Here is a 12,433-nt window from a genome sequence, read left to right as displayed (position 1 = left end):
CACCACAGTTCAAAAGCATCAATTCTTCAGTGCTCAGCCTTCTTCACAGTCCAACTCTCACATCCATACATGACCACTGGAAAAACCGTAGCCTTGACTAGACGGACCTTTATTGGCAAAGTAATATCTCTGCTTTTTAATATGCTATCTAGGTTGGTCATAACTTTCCTTCCAAGAAGTAAGCGTCTTTTACTTTCATGGCTGCAGTCACCATCTGCAGTGATTTTGGAGCCCCCAAAAATAAAGTCTGACACTGTTTCCACTGTTTTCCCATCTATTTCCCATGAAGTGATGGGACCAGATGCCATGATCTTAGTTTTCTGAATGTTGAGCTTCAACTGTCTGTATCTATACCCAAACCAGTCCAACTAAAAAAATTTAAAAAAACAAAAAAACCAGCTGCTGGGACTTCCCTGGAGGTCCAGAGGTTAGGACTCCACGCTGCCACACTTCCAATGCAGGGGGCACAGGTTCAACCCCTGTGAGAACTAAGGGGAACTAAGATCCCACGTGCTCCCAGATTGGGCCAAAACAAAAAAAAAACAAAACCAACTTCCTGCCTTCCACCACCAGCCTCCTCCAAAACTCTGCTTCCCAGATCCTTCTCCTCTTCTCCAGAAGTTCATCCCCAGCCTCAGAGGAATTCTTGTACATACGAAGGCTTGTAGGCCTGAAAGCAAAAGTGCTTTCACCTCTTAAACTCCCTCACCTCTTGCTCTTTTCCAAACATGTTTAAGATTCACGACTCACACAGAAAAACACACATGGCAGCTTTAGGTATTTCTTTACCCTGTTTTCAAGTGAAAGCCTTCAGCTAGAACTTACAGCATTTTAAGATTCTGGGAATTTTTTTTTTAAAAAGAGAAATCTTGAAGTCTACACCTTACCATTTATATATGTAAAACAATGAGTCCTAGAGATTAGCCAAACCCAACTATTTAAAAATCATCAGGTCAGTTCTAGTAACTTCTAATGGAGCATAGCCTATACAAATACTGAAACCCTATGCTGTACACCTAAAACTAACATAATATTGAAAATCAACTATTACTTCATTAAAAAGTTAAAAATAAAAAACAAAACAATTAAATGCTAATGGAAAAAATAAAGGAAGACCCTGTCCATACCTACCAAGAGTGAATGGGGGGCTCTGAGTCATTTAGATTCAGTGAGGGTGAGCTCCTGCCCTGACAGAGATGTGATATCCCACCTCTTTTTTTGGGTAAAAAACCCAAAATCCTCAAGGCTGTTCTGAGGTTCCGAGAGCTGATGCAGGGACCTCTCCATTCACTGCATTTGCATCCTGTGTTCGTGATTTCTGACACATCCAAATCTACTATTCACCCTGTATTCTTTTCCAATTGATTCATGTTTATTGACATGTATTTAAAAAGGAATTTTTTTAATTTCTTAAATTTTTAAAATTTTTAAAGAATTTTTTTTTATAGTTTTAAAACTATTTTTTGATCCAGCCCTGTCAAATCACTTTACAGATAATTTTCTCATTTTGGCATCAAGGTTGTTGATGTTATAAATACATCTTTTCATTACCTTAATTATTTCTAACATTTCTTTTTTTTTATTTATTTAACTTTACAATATTGTATTGGTTTTGCCATATATCAAAATGAATCTGCCACAGGTATACATGTGTTCCCCATCCTGAACCCTCCTCCCTCCTCCCTCCGCATACCATCCCTCTGGGTCGTCCCAGTGCACTAGCCCCAAGCATCCAGTATCGTGCATTGAACCTGGACTGGGGACTCGTTTCATATATGATATTATACATATTTCAATGCCATTTTTAAAGAATTTTTTCATGTCATCCGCTATAGACAAAAGGTAGTCACAAAAATAAATTCACAGCAATTCCAAAGCTATCCCTCTACACACTCCCACTCCCCTGGGGTTACACAGCCACATCTAGAGAGAACTAAGCTGGTGTCCATCGTATCAGGTGACCTACAGTAACAACTGTAGCAGGCAGGTCACATCTACGATTGTGTCACTGAACCTTCACCAGCCATGCAGACAAACACCTGCTCTTGAGGTGGGAACCGGCGTTGTTCCCATTTTCCAGATGGAGAAACTGAGGTGCCGAGAGAGGAAGCCACTCGCAGTGGAGTGAGGGGTCCTAGTAGCAGGCCACCCTCCTGCTCTGGACGGCACAGCTCTTGCGGGGAGCAGGGTCTCCCCTGCACCCGGGAACAGCCATGCCGAAGCCTGTGTGGCCCCCGCCCACCCTACTGCCTGGTCCCATCCTCCCACGGAACCTTCATAACATCCCCACTGGACTCAGATCCCAACCGTCCACATGCTATGTCACAGAATGAAGCGGGGAAAAGGGTGGAATGCCTTTCCCTTATTTTCCATTTTCTATTTCTTATTTGTCTACTGGGAATACGCACTGCTTTTGTAATAGCAGAAAAATCGAAGGTTTGAGCTTGTTTTTAAGTCACATCACTTGCCACCAAAGGTTAAACGGACTAAGTTCTGTCTCTTGCTTCTTTGAGGAAGGCCCAGGATGACACTCTGCAGGGCAGGCGACAACCTCAGTGCCATGTCCAGAGGGGGCCCTACCTACGGTGAGGACAATTACAAAGCAGAGCGAGCCGTTCGGGGCGCGGGGAAAGGGCTGAAAAGTGCGTAAAGCTGATGGCGGTCAGCTTTCTCTGTTCCCAGAGGCCTCGGTCTGTGGACACAACAGTAGCCCCACCTGGGAGCCTGGAATTTCTGCCAAAAACAATGGGGATGAGCCATGGGTGTCAGTCGAACTCCTGAGTGAAGTCGAAGGCTAATAAGGCCCAAATCAACTAAGACTTCCAACCCAGCTCAGCACACAGCCAGTCACTGAACTGTGTGCACAGGACCCCTCTGCAGGACACCCTCCCTGCCAACTCTGGGCTCACGACTGGGTGCCCACCTGCCCAATTGGCCTGAGACCGTCCAGTTTCTATCAATCGACATGTGTGATTACTAAAATTTCCTTCACTCAGTGTCCTGACTTGGACAACATGTCAGACATTCACACATGGACAGACACAGAAGAATCACACAGTGGGTGATATCCACGAAGCAACACGCAGTATCCCAAGTGTAGTTCTGACCCTCCCACCAACTGGCAGAATAGTCCTGGACAACAGAGATCGGACAAAGCCAGGGGACTAGTAACCAACACTGAGCAAACCCTGACAGTCTGAAGTCCCTGCCTGGAGTTCCATGTGGAGAAGAACCTTTTTTTAATTTATTTTATTAAAATGCAGTTGATTTACAATGTTTTGTTAATTTCTGCTGCATAGCAAAGTGACTCAGTTATATACACATAAATATGTTCTTTTTCATATTCTTTTCCATTATGGTTTATCCCAGGATATTGAATATAGTTCCCTGAGCTCTACAGCAGGACCTGTTAATTTCTGCTACATAGCAAAGTGACTCAGTTATACACACATAAATGTGTTCTTTTTCATATTCTTTTCCATGATGGTTTATCCCAGGATATTGAATATAGTTCTCTGTGCTCTACAGCAGGACCTTATTGCTTATCCAGTCTCTATACAATAGTTTGTATCTGCTAATCCCAACCTCCCACTCCATCCCACCACCACGCTCCTTCTCCCTGACAAGCACAAGTCTCTATATTTGTGAGTGTGTTTCTGTTGTATAGATATGCTCCTTTGTGTCATAGTTCAGGTTCCACATATAGTGATATCATATGATATTCGTCTTTCTCTTTCTGACTTACGTGATTAGTACAGTAATCTGTAGGTCCATCCATGTTGCTGCAAATGGCATTATTTAATTATTTTTTATAACTGAGTAATATTCCATGGTATATATGTGTGAATGTGAAAGTTGCTCAGTTGTGTCTTAGGGATCCCATGGACTATACAGTCCATGGAATTCTCCAGGCCAGAATACTGGAGTGGGTAGCCTTTCCCTTCTCCAGGGGATTTTCCCAACCCAGGGATCAAACCCAGGTCTCTCGCACTGCAGGCAGATTCTTTTCCAGCTGAGCCACCAGGGAAGCAGCTTCTTTATCCATCTGCTTTATTCATTCATCTGTTGATGGCTATTCAGGTTGTTTCCAAGTCTTGGCTACTGTGAACAGTGCTGCTATGTACATAGGGGTGCATGTATCTTTTCAAATTATGGTTTTGTCCGGATTATGGTTTTGCCCAGGAGTGAGATTGCTGGATCATATGGCAACCATTTGGAGAAGACTCTTAAGGCCACATCTGGGTGCAACAGGGAAGGGTGACAGATTTTATCAGCAATGAGGTTATGGGTGGGGAAGAGGAGAAGGTGAAAGCAGCCAGGTACCCTGAATAAGCAGCCCTTCAACTCATCAGTCCCCGTAGGTCCTTCCTTCTGACATTTGAGCTCCAAAATGATCAGAAAAGGACCATGCTCAGACCTATTGGCCACGGATAACCTCTGCAGTCCAAGATCACTCTGCTATCTGGTAGTCGAGCTCTCCTGGCTACAGCAGAAAGATCCAGTCAGTTAGGAAATGCTGGAGGATCCAGAAAAGGAAACTGCCCAGGCAGAGAACAGTTCCCCCTAAGCTCCGGTACCTCCCTCATGGAGACAGTTCATACTTCGAGAGTGAGGAGTTTGAGGGGAAAAGGAAATTTCGTCCTCTGTTCTCGTGGGACTTTCCCCGGGGAGGAATCTTCTCAAGACTCTTAGCTAACAGGATACAGTAGCACTGATCCAAGTAACTACTGCCTGGAGCAAGTCCTCTCCCAAGTTTGGTGCAAACCACAGCCAGCCTCTGTGACACTGACATCCTGATGGCCGAACAAAGCAATGAGCTTCATTGTCTAGAGATCTCTCACAAGCTCGTGTAGCTTGTGGGATAGGAGTGCATGGGGGTGTGTGCACTCACTCACAAAGATTTCATTGAAGTTACAAAGCCATGAAGGACGGCAGCAGACAGACACAGAGAACAGACTTGTTGCCAAGTTGTGGGGGGAGGGGAGGGATGGATTGGGAGGCTGGGATTCGCAGATGCAAATTATTATACGTAGGAAGGATAAACAACAAGGTCCTACTGTACAGCTCATAAAACCATCAGTTCAGTTCAGTTCAGTCGTGCAGTCATGTCTGACTCTTTGCAACCCCATGGACTGCAGCATGCCAGGCCTCCCTGTCCATCACCAACTCCCGGAGATTACCCAAACTCATGTCCATTGAATCAGTGATGCCATCCAACCATCTCATCCTCATCCTTAAAACCGTAATGGGAAAGAAGATGAAAAAGAATGTACATATATGTATAACTGAGTCACTTTGCTGTACAGCAGAAATTAACATTGTAAATCAACGGTACTTCAATAAAACTTTTTTAAAAAGGAGAGTGACCCCAAAAGACATGGAGGAGTCTCGAAAGAACACAAAAAGGAGGCGTGTGGAACAACAATCGTTCAGCCGCTTAGCTCAATCCCACCATGCTAGGCTATGCTATGCTATGCTATGCTATGCTAAGTCACTTCAGTCGTGTCCGACTCTGTGCGACCCCATAGACGGCAGCCCACCAGGCTCCTCCATCCATGGGATTCTCCAGGCAAGAACACTGGAGTGGGTTGCCATTTCCTTCTCCAATGCATGAAAGTGAAAAGTGAAAGTGAAGTCGCTCAGTCGTGTCCAACCCTCAGCGACCCCATGGATTGCAGTCTTCCAGGCTCCTCCATCCATGGGATTTTCCAGGCAAGAGTACTGGAGTGGGGTGCCAATCCCACCATGAATCTACTCAAACCCCAGGTCCGGTTCTGCTTACCTTGTTGAGTCGTTCCAGCATCTCCTTCAGCAGCAGTTGACACTCACACTCATTTTCATACCTGCAGACGGGACACAGAAGGCAGAGTGGGACATTCAGTCAGCCTGAGTCCTGCGCCCTCTCTTTATGGGAAGCAGGAGCTGATGCTGTCTTTCGGAGCCCACTCACCCTTTCCCAACCTTCTCCATGGTATACATAGGGGGCGCCATACATGGAGACCCAGCCCCAAGCCCCCAGCACCCCCTCCTAGCCACCCAAGGATGCAGGAATCAGACCTTAGCACAGCTGTCACCCTAGGATCACAGTTACAATCCTGGGGGCTGCCCTAAGGTTCTGCCTCAAACACCACTGCCCTGACCTCACCTGGCTATCCTATACTATTGTATTCATCCACCTGAGACAGCTTTTCTAGACTGTGTCCTTTGATCCTTACAAAACCCTGGAAGAGAGCAGCTGCTGTTACCCCTATGTGAAAGATGGGGAAACTGAGGTTGAGAAACTGGCCCGAGGCCCCTATAGATGCTCTGGGCGCTTCACTCACAGCCTCAGCATCCGTCAGAATCGTTCTGCACACCCAGAGCCTCCCCTGGGCTGGGGGGCAGGGCAGACTGGACAGGTCAAAGAGCCAGTCAGCCTGGAAGCAGCCTGCAAGCTCCGGTGTGGGGACACACACGCCCCGGCTCCCTCCCTCCCAGATGGGACCACAGACGAGGGCTCTCCACCCCACAGGTGGGCGCCAGTGGTCACAAAGGGTAACTTGCCGGATGAGGCACCACTTGGTCTTTCCCTGCCTCCCTCACTTCCCCACTCCCCAACTGCTGCTCCCTGACACCATCCCCCAAATAAACAACTGTCTCAGGCTCAGCTCCTGGAGGACTTCACACATAGAGGGGTGAGTCAGGATTCAGATGTGAGCCTGCCACATCTACCACACTGCCTGGGTAGAGCGGGGACACCACCAAAGTTATAAGCATGCACAAGATTAATAAAGCAGCCAGTGCTAGGAGCACGTGTATTTTTTTTCTCCTAGTCTGCTTCTTCCCTGGAGTCCTAAAAAAAAAAAAAAAAAAAAAAGCTAAAGATCAAGGAAGCAGAGAAACACCAGAAATCATTCTGATCAGAACAAGGTTCCCTCTAGGGGGAATTTCATCCCCTGAAGAAAAAGAGAAAGCCCCTTCCGCAATGACCCCCACCTCACTTCCTGTAAGCTGTCCCCAGTATCCATCCTAATAGGAGATAGGAAGCCATGTTTGGAAGCCACAGGGCTGCCTAGAATAAAGACTACATTTCCCAGCCTTCCTTGCAGCTCAGTGTGGCCATGTGACTCAATCCTGACCAATGGGAAGCAAGCATGCCTGTGGCCACTTGAAGATATCTTTGGTAAGAGATGGTGTAGGTATGTCCTTCTACATCCCTTCCTCCATCTTGTCCCTTGAAACACCAATGCTGCCTTCTTGAAGGCCACACACAGCCTTGTGGGCCTTGATTACCCTAGGGTGCCATACTAAACTGCTAGCCCAGATCTTACACAAGAAAGAAACAATCTTCCACTTGGAATAAGCCAATGTTAACTTGGAATTTATTTGTAGTTGAAACTAATCCTACTCAGCACTTAGCCCAACCTACAAAGCCTGGCTTTCTGTATCCCTGCACACCCATGCCACAGGTTCAAGTTAGGACTTTACACTGACAGGTGCTGGGAAACTGCAGCTCAAAATCAAAAGTCCTGACCTCAGGGAAGAACACTGTTCTCAGTGTCCCCATTTCCAGAGCCATCCAAGAAGCTCAGCTGTAACCAGTAAGCAAAATATATGTGCATAAGTTTTTCTTTTCACACCAGGATGTCACATTTAGCAGTTTGTTTTCTGTGTGGCTCTAATGAAGCCAGAAATGATTTTTTTTTAAATAGTTAATTCCCTTTAAAAATAAAACTGTTAACAAAATTTAATTTTCTTACTGCTTTTTCCTGCTAGAAACATCCAAGAATTTCTATACCTTAAAAACATATTTAGGGATTTCCCTGGCGGTCCAGTGATTAAGACTCCACACCTTCAGTGCAGGGGACCCAGGTTTGATCCTTTGTGGGGGAACTAAGATCCCACATGCTGCACACAGCCAAATACTTTTTAAAAAATAATTTTTAAAATGTTTAAAACATACTTAATAAACAAGATATTAACCTAGTTTCATGCTGTAGACAAGTCTAGGTATTATATTAAAGACGGGTGATCTCATTATAAAGAATTCATGGTAAGAATTCATAATATATTCATATATTCATAGAAGTGAATATAGAAGTGAATTCATAAGGTGGAAAAAACCACTTTGGCTTCAATCGTCTGACTGACAGAATTAATTTTAGCTTTCAGCAATTTGGATAATTGACTCATCATTGTATTTTGTATGCATCATTGTATTTATAGTATTTTGGTAGTTTTGTTTTATAGTTTTTATTTTATTTAGCCTTTCTTTGATGTGCTAAAGACCTGATTTTGAAATTATACAACTATCCAGGTAAAGAATATGCCTAACAAGGCTGCATATACCTTCCTGTTTCTGCATTAATTTCACCTATTTCTGGCTAGTCATCACCACACCTCTGGAATTAAACCAAACTCAGTGTATGTCCCCAGTGTACTACAGATGTGTATAATTTTTACAATGATTTTCTAATCTCACTACCCAATTTTAATTATCAAAACTTCTCTAAGGGGGCACTGGGAGGGAATAAACTAATGAGAATTATCAAATAAATCAGAGAGCCTGAGGGGCCTGCTCCATGATGGACACACAACCCAGAATCAAGTAAAATCAGGAAAACTCAACACAGCCACCCTCCATTGAGGGCTCCCAGGAGTCATGCTTGCCCAGTCAAATCACAGCCGACTGTGACCCAAGGACTGTGGCCTAGGTAAAGGCCATCTGGGGATCTGGGGTATCCAGATGACCCATGGAGCTGCCTTGTGTCATTCACCAACATTCACCTCCATTGCTTTAGGTAACATGAACTTTATATGAGTGAAGGCCTCACTCCACAGGTGTCCAAGGAAGGTTTCTCTCCAAGGCACAGCATTCTGAAAAGGGTGTGAGCCTCCAGGCGAAAAACCCAAGTTCAAGTCCTGCCACCCACAGGCCCTCTGCAAACCTCAGTTTTCCCTTGAAGAGCTATAGGGATTTTCAGGTGCCTTCTTCCAGGATCAAAACCAGAAACAGGGACTTTCCTGGCAGTCCAATGGTTAAGACTCTACACTTCCACTGCAGGGGCCAAAGGTTCAGTCCCTGGTTAGGGAATTAAGATCCTGCATGCCACACAGCACAGCTAAAAAGAAAGAAAACCAGAAACAGCAGGACTGATGGAATGAATGCTTATGATCAGATAAACAGGCTCGATATACAATGCTGAACAACCTGTTCACATCTGGGGCTGAGAATATGTAATACAAACACAGAGCACATTTGAAGAAAACTCTCCAGCTACCCTAGACCAGAGATCCTCAAACCTGGCTGTTCACTGAAATTACCAGTGGAGCTCATTAAATATGGAAATCCTGGGCTCCACTTGAGGTCTCAGATCAGGTCTACCTCTGAATTTTTTTCATTAATTTATATAATTTTTAAACATATAAATCTCTTACATGGTCAGAGAATTTTTTAAATGACATCAGAAAACGTTAAGTTAAAATTCTCCCTCTACCTCTGTTCGTCCTCCCTTATCCTCATAGGTAAGCAGTGTTGTTAGGTTTCTGTGTGTGTGCTTGTGTCCTTTTGCAAGCAAAAAATCTCTATGCCTCCCCCTGTCTTTTTAAAATAGATAATAATAACACACTATTTTTTTTTTTACAATTGCATAGAATTCCATTGCATGAATGAAGCACAATTTCATAACCTGACTCCTATTAACAGGCATTCAGGTTCCAAGTCTTAGTTACTGAGATCATGCTGCAGGGAATATCCTTGTGGACATGTCCTTTGACACCTGCTTGAGTATCAGAGGGAACTGCCCAGTGGCGCTAGTGGTAAAGAACCCACCTACCAAATGCAGAAAACATTAAGAAATGCTGCGGGCTCGATCCCTAGGTCAGGAAGATTCCCCAGAGAAGGAAATGGCAACCCACTCCAGTATTCTTGCCTGGAGGATTCCATGGACAGAGGAGCCTGGCGGGCTACAGTCCATAGGGTCATAGACAGTCAGACTACACTGAAGTGACTTAGCACACGCACACACAGAATATCCGAGGATAAATTCCCTGAAGCACCCAGCTGAGTCAAAGTGCACACTCATTTATAACCTGGAAAAATGTTGACAAATTGCTGAGCATCTTTTTTTTTTTAACAGCTTTTAGGGTGATTTTAAAGCATTATTCATTCTATCAAAAGGGGGCACATTGCCCAGGACCAGGACTTTTGAAACTTCAATGTTTAACTTAAATGCTGAATCACCTGGGGGCGTCTTGTTAAAGAGCAGTCAGATCCAGGAGCTCTGGGTTGTGGCGGGGGGGGGGGGGGGGGGGGGGGGCGCGGCCCCAAGAGTCTCCTTTTTTAACAAGCTCCTGGGTGATGGGAAACTGCTGGCCCATGGATCGCACTTTGAGTAGCCAGACCCTAGAGGACACAGGTTGAAACAATGTCCAGGTGTCAGCTGTGATACAGTGAAGACAGTTAGACTTTGCATGTTCAAGACCTGAATTCCAATCCTGATGCAGCAGTCACCAGCTGAGTGACCTTTCCCCTAAATCAATACATTGTCTGAATCCCAGTCTGTGAAATGGGTGCAATACCCTCTATAACAGGATGAGCCTGGAGCATTAATAAACATCCATCATGGGGTGGCAAAGAGTTAGCCTCGACTTAGCAACGAACAACAACAATCTCAAAAACACTATGCAGAGCAGAAGGAGCCAGACACATAGAATATGTCTAGAAGATTCCATTTTTTGTGAAATTCTAGAACAGGCAATAGTAATCTATAGTGACAGAAATCAGAACCCTGGGCGCCTCCGTTGAGGGGACTGGGGAGGGGGAACCAAAGACTGGGAAAGGGCAAAAAGGAACTTTTTGGGTAGAGGAAATATCTTGTTTTAGTAGTTAAATGGGTACCTACGTTTCTCAACTCATTACACGATGCTCTTGAATGTGTGCATTTTATTGCATGTAATTATATCTAGATATTAAGACAGGTTTAAAAAGTAAATTACACCATTTCATGTGACACGGCATCACAACGGAAGCTAGCCCTAGCTCAGGAAAACGCACCACGTGCGTGCCTCCGCGGAGATAAAGTCACCGGTCGCCCGGAGATCAGAGACTGCCCTCCCAGCCCAGTGGCCGCGCGCTCCCGGCCCGCGCCGCCTGTCACCCTAGAGGCGCCGCTTACTTGCTCCGGAACTCGTCGAGCGCGCGCTGCGCCTCTGCGCCCTGGCGCTCCAGCCGGGTGCGCTCGGCCGCCAGGTCCCGGGCGCGCTGGCGGTTGCCCTCGACGTGGCGGGCCAGGGCATCCTCGGGGCCGGCCAGCTCGTCCAGGCGCTGGAAGGCGTCCAGCTGCCTCCGGAGGACGGCATGGCGCTGCTCGAGCGCCCGGGCCCGCTGGACGTGAGCGGCCACGCGCTCGCCGAGCCCCTGCAGCGCCGCCAGGTTCGGCGCGGCCGCCCGGGCCTCCGCCAGGCGGTCCGGCTCTGCGGCGCGCGGCGCCTCCTCGGCGCGCTCGTACTGCTCCTTGCGGGTTTGGAACACGTAGCTGCGCCGGTACATGGCTCCTCTGCGGGCGGGCGCACGGCTGGGTCCCGGAGGCACCTAGCCGAGCCAGCAGTCCGCTAAATAAACATCGGAGGCCCAGGGTGCGCAGCTGGGACGTTCCAGAGCGTGTCAGCTGTCTCTCCACGCGGCGCCCAGCCTCGGGAAGAACAAAAGAGCGGCGGGGCCCGCTTTTGTGCGCTGGCTTAGCGGCCCATAGAGCTCTGAGGGTTGGAAGGTTACCCAGCGCCATGAGGGTTTTGTTCCGGGATTGTCGAGCCCGTTGCTTTTGAGTAAATGGAGGGTCGGGAGGACAAAAGAAGCATACCTTTCTTCTGACTTGTTTCCACTGTGGAATTGCGAAGAAAGCCCAAGGGGGGCTTGTTAACCTTGGTCTAGCTGGAGAGCTCAAGGACCCCTGGCTTTGTCTCTTCTCTTTCTGTCAAGCTCTCAATTCTAGAGCTTTTTAACAATACCTTTTTCTTTTCTGATTACTTAAGCAGCTACTTTTCGTAATTACACCATGGCATTAAAGACCCCTCTTTAAGTGGTTCTTAACCTTGGATGCAATATCAAATGGCACTTCTCAATAAATTGTGCGGTGTGTCGCAAGATCTTACTGATACTTGTACGTGTTTGTAAGGAATCTCTTCTTTGCACAGTAACTCAGAAAACCTTGCACAGTTGTTACTATTAATACTATCCTGAGGCTCATGGATTCTGACAGCCTTTCTGAAGTAGGAGATGCAAGCCGAGCTCCATCCGGACATTGGCATAATAGATTCTTCCAACCAAAGAAAAAATTCTTACAGCCTAAAGATTTGATAAATTGGCCAACTCTAATTAGATATATAAAGGAATTTGTGTCACTATGTTTCATTTTAATTTATATTATGGAAATAATAAAGCTAGGCTTTGACG

General features: G+C 46.1%; 1 protein-coding gene across 2 annotated transcripts in view; it reads right to left on the bottom strand.

Annotated features, from left to right (window-relative positions):
* The window catches only part of BFSP1 (beaded filament structural protein 1), a 38,961-nt gene extending 26,839 nt beyond the window's left edge, over window positions 1-12,122 (bottom strand). The window contains exons 1-2 of one of the 2 annotated variants that reach the window (XM_086333829.1): window positions 11,157-12,122; window positions 5,783-5,843 (exon numbers count right to left, since the gene is read on the bottom strand). In XM_086333829.1, coding sequence (XP_086189955.1) covers window positions 5,783-5,843; window positions 11,157-11,530 — 435 coding nt within the window. In that variant the 5' untranslated portion in view covers window positions 11,531-12,122. Of the gene's footprint in view, window positions 1-5,782; window positions 5,844-6,975; window positions 7,070-11,156 lie in introns of those variants that run through there. The other variant, XM_086333830.1, reaches the window with a different exon arrangement.
* Window positions 12,123-12,433: the final 311 nt, after the last annotated feature.

This window comes from Bos grunniens, chromosome 13 (genome assembly GCF_055505025.1).
Source record: "Bos grunniens cultivar Pamir isolate PY7600 chromosome 13, Bosgru_T2T1.0, whole genome shotgun sequence".
NCBI lineage: Eukaryota > Metazoa > Chordata > Mammalia > Artiodactyla > Bovidae > Bos > Bos grunniens.
The sequence above is the reverse complement of the archived record's forward strand: the minus strand, read 5'-3'. Positions and strand labels throughout refer to the sequence as shown.